A 12,616-nucleotide genomic window follows, 5' to 3' on the forward strand; every position below is an offset into this window, starting at 1 on the left:
GTGTATGAGGCACTTCTGAAGTCACCAACCCAGGCGTCTCTAAGTCTATTAGGATCAGTAAGATGCCAGTGCATCTCTTGTAGAAACACCACATCAGGATGGAATTTTTTGAGGTGATTCAATACTTTTTTCCTCTTGATAGGCGTGTTCAAGCCCTCTACGTTCCATGAGACTAACTTAAGAGACGTTTTTGAGCCATCTCTGGAGGTCTCAGCATCTCTAGGGTCTGGCATTATCCAATACCCAGTCCAATAGAATGCAGAAGGAGAAGCCACAATCGAAAGTCCAATCCCCCGTCCCAGCGAGCAGGGGAAGGACAAAAGGGGTACGTTGAGGAAATACGTGGAGTCACAATGAACATATAACAAAACATCATAATACATGTAGAAAACACTAACCAGTGTAACTTAGGCTACCAGTCAAAACATTTTTTGCATTTTTGAACCCAATATGACAGTTGTAATAACCATCCATATATAACAGAAACCTTAGTTTGAATAGAAAAGGGGGGAGAGGAAAGGGCTGACAGAGAAAATGGTAGAAGAGCCTCCCGTCATCCCTGCCACCACAATGGGAAAGGAAGAGTCCCACACAACAGTGGCTGTAAGAGCCAAATGTAAATAGTCAACAGAGTGCTATCCATCGGGGAAGAAAAAGAGATAAAATAAGACAAATAAGAAGAAATATTTGATTTTAGAAAAGTCAATCAGCATCGTCCATCCGAGAATCAGACTGTGACGTGGGTAGAGACTTGAGAAAGTTTCGAGCAGACTCCGGAGTGTCGAAGTAGTGTGGTTTGCCGGCATGAAAGATTCTCAATTTTGCAGGATAAAGGAGAGCAAATCTGATGTTTTTGGAGAAAAGATCTTTACATACAGGGGAGAATTCTCTTTGTTGTGTCGAAACTTGGAAAGAAAAGTCCTGAAAGAGCAGAAGTTTGGATTCCACATAGCGGAGGTCAGAACTTCTGCGGTAGGCCTCCATAATCTTCACTTTGTCAAGATAATTTAGTAACTTGAAAACTACAGGTCTAGGACGTGACTGTGAGGATTGTCTATTGGGGCTGATGCGGTGTGCTCGTTCAACCAGATAAGAAGTGGGCGAGGGGGGAAAATCAAGGGTTGTAGGGAGCCAGCGAGTAACCAAGTCCAGTAGATCTTTCTGTCTGACCGATTCTGGAAGGCCAATCAGGCGCAAGTTGGTCTGACGATTACGATTTTCTAAATCTTCGATTTTATCGGTCATGGCCACTAGGGTGTTGTCGTGTGATTGCTGTTGTGATTGGATCGCATGCTGATCATCCTCTAAGGTGGATATTCGGTCCTCGGCCTCTGCCAAACGTTGTGTGTGTTGGGTCAATTGAGCTGCCGCTGCCGTGATGGCCTCCAGCAAAGGCGCCAGCTTTGCGTCCAAGAGAGGTGATATGATATCTGAGATTTTTCTAGCTTTTTGTATAGAGGACGGGCTAGCTCGGACGTCGTCGAGGGACAGGTCATCAGCGTCCCTTCAACCAGGAGAGGATGGAGACCCCTGCTGAATAGGGCTATGCTCTTTATCCTTAGCTGCTGGTTTATTTTTATTTTGAGAATTCTTATTCGTGCGCAGTGTTTTGGCCACGTATTTTTCCATAGCAGGAAATGTGATTCAACGCAGCCCAGCAAGGGTAATGGAAAGTCCGTCACTTGGAGAATGAAAAAGGTGTACACGTATAACAAAAAATTATTGGTGCCTCAGGAGGGCAATTGTCAGGCCACACAGGGGTGAGAGAGAAGGCCAGAGGCAAAAGCACAATGTTGAGTGTATTCAGGATGACCGAGGTAGATTATGCCTCAGCCAGGCTCATGCGTAGCAGGTACCTGAGAGGCCTTTGTTGCATAGAGTAGCTGCTTCTCATACAGGCATAGGCAGGGGATGGCAGAGTGCGTGCGTTGCCACCAGCGCCAATTGGCCGACAGTCCAGGTTAGTGGTGTGGTGCAGTGATGGCTGGAGGCCTGCGTATCCTCAATGGGGGCTCAGGGCCCACCGAAATCCCAGACAGTGAATCGGGGACGCAGCCGTTGCGGCTGCGGGGCGGGTCACTGTCGCACGCACCTGGATAGAGGGAGCTGCTGGTCAGCGGTGTGGGATCCGGAGGGTCGTCAGGGGACACAGCAGGATGCTGCAAATGGCCTGGGATCCCTCGGGCAGCCTGGACTCGATCCTCCGAGGTCCAAGATGGCCACCGTCATATATAGCACACGGTGTGTGCGGGCTCCGGCGGGTGAAGCAGGGGGGAAAGCGAGCCGGGACGCACTCCACTTCGCTCCCTGTTATCTCCGGGCCCCGCGGGTGTAATTGCGGGGTCACTGGTCCAGGATAAGCCGCTGGATTTGGCTAATAGGGATCCCTGGAGGGAGAGCTCTAACGAGAAGCAGCCGGATCGTTCAGCCCGCCCACCGGAAGTGGCTTGTGTTTTTCTTTTAGATTGTAAATTCCTGTTTCGTCACACTAAACTAAATCTATCGCAATAATTGTATAGTGCACAGTATTATGTCCACACTGTTTAATTAAAGAAGAGTTATAGCCACCGAGTCATTTACATTGCCTATTTGAACGTTGGAGAGACTGTTAGTAAAGGTGATGAACTGGCAGCTGTACATTGCAATGTGTAATGTGTTAAAATCGCCACTAGGGAGGAGACATGCTATTGGATCACTTGTTGCATTGATGCTGTTACTATTTTTGCTTCCTCAGTAAGTGAGCGGTAATAACTGCATGTGCAACTTTACCAAGATGTACAATATGCACTGACAAGCCTGATAGTCCTGCCTCGTCTCTCCGCACCCACTGCAGCACTCTGCACATCCCTACACTGGCTTTCTGTATCTTTCTGAATCCAGTCCCCTATAAACCCCATGGATGACCTCATTTCTTCCATGCTGCTCCTCCCAATAGAATTCCCCACCACACCTGACCAGACACTCCCACAACAATCAAATCCTTTATGCTCCCAGTAAACCCATCTCTGTACTAGAGCTGGGGTTTGGTCGACTCAACCTAGGTCAACAGTCATTGGGTCGCCATGATCATTAGGTCAACAGGTCAAAAGGTGTACTTTTTTTTTTTTTTTTACTTTTTTTGGGCGTAGTTTTCTTCGTAAAGTGACGGGGAACCCCAATTAGTGCACCGTGTCCCCTCGCATGGCTCACTTCGCTCGCCATGCTTCGCTTGGCACAGGTGACCATTCCAATCATAGTCCACGTGGATCGTCAAGTATGGAAAAATGAATAAAAAAATGGAAAAACATTTGAAAAAATCATGTCGACTTTTTGACCTGTCGACCTAGTACATGTCGACCCAATGACCATGTCGACCTATTGACCATGTCGACCTTCAGTGGTCAACCTAATGACTGTCGACCTAAGCTGTGTCGACCTAACGACCGTATTCCCTAGAGCAGGCTTTTTCAACCAGTGTGCCGCGACCAGTTGCAAGGTGTGCCGTGGAGCCAGAGCAGCTTCCTGCACCTTCAGAGTTAACTGTTGGCCCGGGCTCTTCTTAGAGTATCAGTCGTGCTCCGTCCGTGACCTATGCCTTGAAAACGATGTGATATCATAGGTCACGGCTGCCGCATCTCACCACCCAGCCGGCCCACCTGACTGCATACACATCTTCCAGTTCCTGCCTTCATACACAGCTTTCCTTGCCCACCCACATCCACACCTGCCCAACAGCCCGCTGCTCAGTATTCGCAGCACTCCACTATGAACTACCCCCGCCACTGAGGGACAGGGAGGAGGACAGCTGATAATAATAATATTTGTTATTTTATTTCTCCTGTGGGGAACAATAGGATTTCAATAGGATTTATGTGGGGAGAATAAGAATTTATGGATGTATTGGGGAACAATGTGAATAATTCATGTGGGGAGCAATAGGATTTATGTGGGGAGCAATGTGATTGTTTGTTTTTAGTGTCGGCCAATGTATGTGTGGATTTTCGTTTTACTGTGAGGGCCAATGTGTGTGTTTTGTTTTTTTCTGTGGGGAACTGATGGTGTGCCTTGTCAATTTTAAAATATTGTTCGGTGTGCCGCGATTAAAAAAAGGTAAAAAATTACGGTCCTAGAGCTTACCATACTTCCACCTATACTGCTGAACCTGGTGGACTTTCACCACTGACACAGTCTCGCAGCACTTCTATGGGCTTCTGATACCCATTTCTATATTTATTTTGTCTGCCCTGAATGTTCTGTTTTGCTGGCTGTCCAGTGTTACACCTGCAACAATACCAGTACAGATGTTAATCTTGGCCTGTGTTGGGGTTGTCCTGCTGGTGTCTGTGGGCAGTGGGTTGCAGATCAGCTATGATTGGTAACAAGCCTATTCCCTCTTGTAGTGCACTGAAACGGTTATCCTGAACATGGCAGAACTGAGTGATGACTCCAGCGAGACAGAAATGCTTGGCCGCAGTCTGTCCATGTGGTATGGAGAATCGTTAGATGGACAAGAGCTACCCCTGGACCTTCACACGGCGGCCTCTATTGGCCAGTACGAGGTAGTTCAGCACTGTGTGCAAAGGTGAGTATTCTAGTTTTCACCACACAGTGACTTCTCCGGTTCCAGTTATTTCGCCTTCATCCACTAGGGGACACTGGCGCATATTATAGACAATGAGTATAGACGAGTGGATAATTGGAGCCTGGCACTTTAGTTTTTTTCAGGAAGTGTAGCTGGCTCCTCCCCCTATATATCCCTCCAACCCCAGTTTATATTAGTGCCTCAAGGAGCCAGGTGCTACATAACCAGGCATATTATTTCAGTACCTACCGGGATCCTGTCATTAATACATTGTTGGATGTTCCAGGGAATCTATGGAAAAGATGTTTGAATCAGGGAATCTGTCAATGGCAAACATCCCCAATAAGAAAGGACAATAGGTCTCAGTGAGTTAGATGACCGATTTACACAATGTGGGAATGTGTATACAGTACTTGCTAATGTTACAATAATATTTTGAGTATTGGTTTAACATGTATATGATATTTGTGTGAGCATTTAGCTGCACTCTATTCCTATGGGGAGATTCAATCCCTAGGGGGCGAATCCCCTTGTGAATGAATTCCCCATTGTTTGGGGGTTATTTATCTGGCTGGCAGCCGATGCTTACCCAGGGCATACGGTCTGGAGAAAGTTGAGTGTAAAACATGTCCCATAGAACAGAGATTCTCAAAAGCAGTCCTCAAGGCACCCCAACAGTCCAGGGTTTAGTTATATCCGTTGCTCAGCACAGATGGTTAAGTCAAATTGACTGAGGTGCTAATTGAGTCAACTGTGGTCAAGCATGGATTTATTTAAAGCTTGTCCTCAAGGCACCACAACGGTCCCACGTTTGAGAACCTCTGCAGTAGAAGGCTGCCTGCCGCTGATGAGATGGTGGGCCCAGCTTGGCATTCTTCTGGTGAGCTTCATTCGTCTTTATCTCCTCCTTACAGGCTAGCTTTGCTAAACAAGTTTAAAGGGCCATTTAATGTAAGGTTTTATAGTCAATTGTTCCTAAAGCAGCACAAGCCCATGTCATGTACAGAACCCACCCCTGCCTCAGTGTATCCATGCCGGGTTACTATAGTCACTTTGGCTTTCTGCAGGAAGGATGTAGACCTGAACCAACAGAACCTGGGAGGATGGACCCCGCTAATGTACGCATCTTACATCGGGCATGATGCTGTGATTAACCTGCTGCTGGAAGCTGGGGTGGATGTGAATTGTAGGACGCCCAGCGGACAAACACCTCTTATGCTGGCTGCCAGCTGTGGGAATGAAAGTGTGGCATATTTCTTAATACAGGTATGGCATCCTGCTGAGGTTAGCATAAGATCCTGGACTCTGCAGCATGTGGAGTAGGGACCGGATTCACCTTAACGCCCATTTCTCTAACGTCCTAGTGGATGCTGGGGACTCCGTCAGGACCATGGGGAATAGCGGGCTCCGCAGGAGACAGGGCACATCTAAAAAAGCTTTTAGGTCACATGGTGCGTACTGGCTCCTCCCCCTATGACCCTCCTCCAAGCCTCAGTTAGGTTTTTGTGCCCGTCCGAGAGGGTGCAATCTAGGTGGCTCTCCTAAAGAGCTGTTTAGAAAAGTTTTTTTTTAGGTTTCAATTTCAGTGATTCCTGCTGGCAACAGGATCACTGCATCGTGGGACTTAGGGGAGAGATTTCCAACTCACCTGCGTGCAGGATGGATTGGAGTCTTAGGCTACTGGACACTTAGCTCCAGAGGGAGTCGGAACACAGGTCAGCCTGGGGTTCGTCCCGGAGCCGCGCCGCCGATCCCCCTTACAGACGCTGAAGAGACGGCAGAACGGAGGTCCGGAAAACAGGCGGCAGAAGACTTCACAGTCTTCATGAAGGTAGCGCACAGCACTGCAGCTGTGCGCCATTGTTGTCACACGGCTCACTGACTCAGTCACGGAGGGTGCAGGGCGCTGCTGGGGGCGCCCTGGGCAGCAATATAATTACCTTTAGTGGCAAAATAAATACATCACATATACCCATTAAGGCTATATGTATGTATTTTAACCCAGGCCAGTTTCTTAAAAACCGGGAGAAAAAGCCCGCCGAAAAAGGGGCGGAGCTTATTCTCCTCAGCACTCAGCGCCATTTTCCTGCTCAGCTCCGCTGGTGAGGAAGGCTCCCAGGACTCTCCCCTGCACTGCACTACAGAAACAGGGTAACAAAGAGAAGGGGGGCATAAATTGGCGATATTTATATATTAAGAGCGCATATATAGTAAACAACACCTTCTAGGGTTGTTTATATACATTTATAGCGCTTTTGGTGTGTGCTGGCAAACTCTCCCTCTGTCCCCCCAAAGGGCTAAGGGGTCCTGTCTTCGATTAGAGCATTCCCTGTGTGGCTGCTGTGTGTCGGTACGGTGTGTCGACATGTATGAGGACGATGTTGCTGTGGAGGCAGAGCAATTGCCGATGATGGTAATGTCACCCCCTACGGAGTCGACACCGGAATGGATGGCTTTAGTTATGGAATTACGTGATAATGTCAGCACACTACAAAAGTCAGTTGACGAAATAAGACGCCCGGCAAACCAGTTAGTACCGGTTCAGGCGTCTCAGACACCGTCAGGGGCTGTAAAACGTCCTTTACCTCAGTCAGTCGACACGGGTACCGACACAGATGAATCTAGTGTCGACGGTGAAGAAACAAACGTATTTTCCAATAGGGCCACACGTTATATGATCACGGCAATGAAGGAGGCGTTGCAGATCTCTGATACTGCTGGTACCTCAAAAAGGGGTATTATGTGGGGGGTGAAAAAACTACCTGTATTTTTCCCAGAATCAGAGGAATTGAATGATGTGTGTGATGAAGCGTGGGTTACCCCCGATAGAAAATTGCTAATTTCAAAGAAGTTATTGGCATTATACCCTTTCCCACCAGAGGTTAGGGCGCGCTGGGAAACACCCCCTAGGGTGGATAAGGCGCTCACACGTTTATCAAAGCAAGTGGCGTTGCCGTCTCCTGATACGGCCGCCCTCAAGGATCCAGCAGATAGGAGGCTGGAAACTACACTGAAGAGTATATACACACATACTGGTGTTATACTGCGACCGGCAATAGCCTCAGCCTGGATGTGCAGTGCTGGGGTAGTGTGGTTGGATTCTCTGACTGAAAATATTGAGACCCTGGATAGGGACAGTATTTTATTGACTCTAGAGCAATTAAAGGATGCTTTTCTTTATATGCGAGATGCTCAGAGGGATGTTTGTACTCTAGCATCAAGAGTAAGCGCGATGTCCATATCTGCCAGAAGAAGTTTATGGACGCGACAGTGGTCAGGTGATGCGGATTCCAAGAGGCATATGGAAGTATTGCCATATAAAGGAGAGGAATTGTTTGGGGTCGGTCTTTCGGACCTGGTGACCACGGCAACTGCCGGCAAATCCACCTTTTTACCTCAGACCCCTTCACAACAGAAAAAGACACCGTCTTTTCAGCCGCAGTCCTTTCGCTCCTATAAAAAGCGACCAAAAGGACAGTCTTATCTGCCGAGAGGCAGAGGAAAGGGTAAGAAAGGGCAGCACGCAGCCCCTGCCCAGGAACAGAAGCCCGCCCCGGCTTCTACAAAGCCATCAGCATGACGCTGGGGCTTTACAAGCGGACTCAGGAACGGTGGGGGGTCGACTCAAGATTTTCAGCAATCAATGGGCTCACTCACAAGTGGACCCGTGGGTCCTGCAGATAATATCTCAGGGTTACATGCTGGAGTTCGAAAGGTTTCCCCCTCGCCGGTTCCTAAAGTCTGCTTTACCAACGTCTCCCTCAGAAAGGACGTCGGTTTTGGAAGCCATTCACAAGCTGTATTCTCAGCAGGTGATAGTCAAGGTACCCCTCCTACAACAGGGAAAGGGGTATTATTCCACTCTATTTGTGGTACCGAAACCGGACGGTTCGGTAAGGCCTATTCTAAATCTGAAATCCTTGAACCTGTACATACAGAAATTCAAGTTCAAGATGGAGTCACTCAGGGCAGTGATAGCGAATCTGGAAGAAGGAGACTTCATTGTGTCCTTGGACATAAAAGATGCTTATCTACATGTCCCGATTTACCCCTCACACCAAGGGTATCTCAGGTTCGTGATACAAGACTGTCATTATCAGTTTCAAACGCTGCCGTTTGGTTTGTCCACGGCCCCTCGGGTCTTTACCAAGGTAATGACCGAAATGATGGTTCTTCTACGAAGAAAAGGCGTATTAATTATCCCTTACTTGGACGATCTCCTGATAAGGGCAAAGTCCAGAGAACAGCTGGAAGTCGGTGTGGCGCTAACACAAGTAGTGCTTCAGCAACACGGGTGGATTCTAAATCTTCCAAAATCTCAATTGACCCCGACAACGCATCTGCTGTTCCTGGGTATGATTCTGGACACGGTTCAGAAAAAGGTATTTCTCCCGGAAGAGAAAGCAAGGGAGTTATCCGAACTTGTCAGGAACCTCCTAAAACCAGGAACTGTGTCAGTACATCAATGCACAAGAGTCCTGGGAAAGATGGTGGCTTCGTACGAAGCGATTCCATTCGGCAGATTCCATGCACGGACATTTCAGTGGGATCTGCTGGACAAATGGTCCGGATCGCATCTGCACATGCATCAGCGGATAACACTGTCACCGAGAACAAGGTTGTCTCTCCTGTGGTGGTTGCAGACTGCCCATCTGCTAGTGGGCCGCAGATTCGGCATACAGGACTGGGTCCTGGTGACTACGGATGCCAGCCTACGAGGTTGGGGAGCAGTCACAAAGGGAAGAAACTTCCAGGGCGTGTGGTCAAACCTGGAGACGTCTCTTCACATAAATATACTGGAGCTGAGAGCGATCTACAATGCTCTAAGTCTGGCAAAACCGCTGCTTCAGGGTCAGCCGGTGTTGATCCAGTCCGACAACATCACGGCAGTCGCCCACGTAAACCGACAAGGCGGCACGAGAAGCAGGAGTGCAATGGCAGAAGCTGCAAGGATTCTGCGCTGGGCGGAGAATCATGTCATAGCACTGTCAGCAGTGTTCATCCCGGGAGTGGACAACTGGGAAGCAGATTTCCTCAGCAGACACGACCTTCACCCGGGAGAGTGGGGACTTCATCCAGAAGTTTTCCACATGATTGTGAACCGTTGGGAAAAACCAAAGGTGGACATGATGGCGTCTCGCCTCAACAAAAAATTGGACAGGTATTGCGCCAGGTCAAGAGACCCTCAGGCAATAGCTGTGGACGCTCTGGTAACACCGTGGGTGTACCAGTCAGTGTATGTGTTCCCTCCTCTGCCTCTCATACCAAAGGTACTGAGAATTATACGGAAAAGAGGAGTGAGAACAATACTGGTGGCTCCGGACTGGCCAAGAAGAACTTGGTATCCGGAACTTCAAGAGATGCTCACGGAGGATCCGTGGCCTCTACCTCTAAGAAGGGATCTGCTTCAGCAGGGACCTTGTATGTTCCAAGACTTACCGCGTCTGCGTTTGACGGCATGGCGGTTGAACGCCGGATTCTAAAAGAAAAGGGCATTCCAGAGGAAGTTATTCCTACCTTGATTAAGGCTAGAAAGGAAGTGACTGTACAACATTATCACCGCATTTGGCGAAAATATGTTGCGTGGTGTGAGGCCAAGAAGGCTCCAACGGAAGAATTTCAATTGGGTCGATTCTTACATTTCCTGCAAGCAGGATTGTCTATGGGCCTAAAATTGGGGTCCATTAAAGTTCAAATTTCGGCCTTATCAATTTTCTTCCAGAAGGAATTGGCGTCAGTGCCTGAAGTACAAACTTTTGTAAAAGGTGTACTACATATACAACCCCCAATAGTGCCTCCAGTGGCACCGTGGGATTTGAACGTGGTTCTAAATTTTCTCAAATCTCATTGGTTTGAGCCGTTAAAATCGGTAGAATTAAAATACCTTACATGGAAGGTAACCATGCTGTTGGCCCTGGCTTCTGCCAGGAGAGTTTCAGAGTTGGCAGCTTTGTCATACAAGAGCCCATATCTGATATTCCATTCGGACAGGGCAGAATTGAGGACACGTCCTCAATTTCTCCCTAAGGTGGTTTCGGCATTTCACTTGAACCAGCCTATTGTGGTGCCTGCGGCTACTAGCGACTTGGAGGACTCCAAGTTACTGGACGTTGTCAGAGCATTAAAAATATATATTTCAAGGACAGCTGGAGTCAGAAAAACTGACTCGTTGTTTACATTGTATGCACCCAACAAGATGGGTGCTCCTGCGTCTAAACAGACGATTGCACGTTGGATCTGTAGCACAATCCACCTTGCACATTCTGTGGCAGGCGTGCCACAGCCTAAATCTGTAAAGGCCCACTCCACAAGGAAGGTGGGCTCATCTTGGGCGGCTGCCCGAGGGGTCTCGGCATTACAACTTTGCCGAGCAGCTACGTGGTCAGGGGAGAACACGTTTGTAAAATTTTACAAATTTGATACTCTGGCTAAAGAGGACCTGGAGTTTTCTCATTCGGTGCTGCAGAGTCATCCGCACTCTCCCGCCCGTTTGGGAGCTTTGGTATAATCCCCATGGTCCTGACGGAGTCCCCAGCATCCACTAGGACGTTAGAGAAAATAAGAATTTACTTACCGATAATTCTATTTCTCATAGTCCGTAGTGGATGCTGGGCGCCCATCCCAAGTGCGGATTGTCTGCAATGCTTGTACATAGTTATTGTTACAAAATCGGGTTATTACTGTTGTTGTGAGCCATCTTTTCAGAGGCTACTTCGTTTTGTTATCATACTGTTAACTGGGTTCAGATCACAAGTTGTACGGTGTGATTGGTGTGGCTGGTATGAGTCTTACCCGGGATTCAAGATCCTTCCTTATTGTGTACGCTCGTCCGGGCACAGTACCTAACTGAGGCTTGGAGGAGGGTCATAGGGGGAGGAGCCAGTACGCACCATGTGACCTAAAAGCTTTTTTAGATGTGCCCTGTCTCCTGCGGAGCCCGCTATTCCCCATGGTCCTGACGGAGTCCCCAGCATCCACTACGGACTATGAGAAATAGAATTATCGGTAAGTAAATTCTTATTTTCATAACACCAGCTACACCTTTCATGGCAGCCAGGTTCCACCGTAATTTACTCTGATCATATCAAGGCACTGCTGGTATAACTTCTCGTTTACCAGTCGGGAATCACTAGATCTGTCCCCGCTTCCCCTCTGGTTACAGCTGTGCATCACTATACATCTGTCCCTGCTTCCCCTCTGGTTACAGCTGTGCATCACTATACATCTGTCCCTGCTTCCCCTCTGGTTACATCACTATACATCTGTCCCTGCTTCCCCTCTGGTTACATCATTATACATCTGTCCCTGCTTCCCCTCTGGTTACAGCTGTGCATCATTATACATCTGTCCTTGCTTCCCCTCTGGTTACAGCTGTGCATCACTATACATCTGTCCCTGCTTCCCCTCTGGTTACAGCTGTGCATCACTATACATCTGTCCCCGCTTCCCCTCTGGTTACAGCTGTGCATCCACTATACATCTGTCCCTGCTTCCCCTCTGGTTACAGCTGTGCATCACTATACATCTGTCCCTGCTTCCCCTCTGGTTACAGCTGGGCATCACTATACATCTGTCCCCGCTTCCCCTCTGGTTACAGCTGTGCATCCACTATACATCTGTCCTGCTTCCCATCTGGTTACATCACTATACATCTGTCCCTGCTTCCTCTCTGGTTACGGCTGTGCATCACTTTACATCTGTCCCTGCTTCCCCTCTGGTTACATCATTATACATCTGTCCTTGCTTCCCCTCTGGTTACAGTTGTGCATCACTATACATCTGTCCCTGCTTCCCCTCTGGTTACGGCTGTGCATCACTATACATCTGTCCCCGCTTCCCCTCTGGTAACGGCTGTGCATCACTATACATCTGTCCCCGCTATCCCTCTGGTAATGGCTGTGCATAATTGACTCCACAACACATTACCCGTGCTCTAACATTGTCATCTGTGCTAACAGCCAAGCTACCCGTAGTTTATATTATGGTGGTGTCACCGCTTCAGGTGCTAGTTGCTCACATGGATTAGAATGATGACATTATGGCTAGACTTAATTC

General features: G+C 48.3%; 1 protein-coding gene across 3 annotated transcripts in view; it reads left to right on the top strand.

Annotated features, from left to right (window-relative positions):
* ANKS3 (ankyrin repeat and sterile alpha motif domain containing 3) overlaps nt 1-12,616 on the top strand; it is a 72,742-nt gene that overhangs the window by 24,811 nt on the left and 35,315 nt on the right. For all 3 annotated transcript variants that reach the window (XM_063934786.1, XM_063934785.1, XM_063934787.1), the window contains 2 exons: nt 4,380-4,561; nt 5,629-5,827. In XM_063934786.1, coding sequence (XP_063790856.1) covers nt 4,404-4,561; nt 5,629-5,827 — 357 coding nt within the window. In that variant the 5' untranslated portion in view covers nt 4,380-4,403. The remainder of the gene's footprint in view (nt 1-4,379; nt 4,562-5,628; nt 5,828-12,616) is intronic.

This window comes from Pseudophryne corroboree, chromosome 7, assembly GCF_028390025.1.
Source record: "Pseudophryne corroboree isolate aPseCor3 chromosome 7, aPseCor3.hap2, whole genome shotgun sequence".
In the NCBI taxonomy this organism is placed as follows: Eukaryota; Metazoa; Chordata; class Amphibia; order Anura; family Myobatrachidae; genus Pseudophryne; species Pseudophryne corroboree.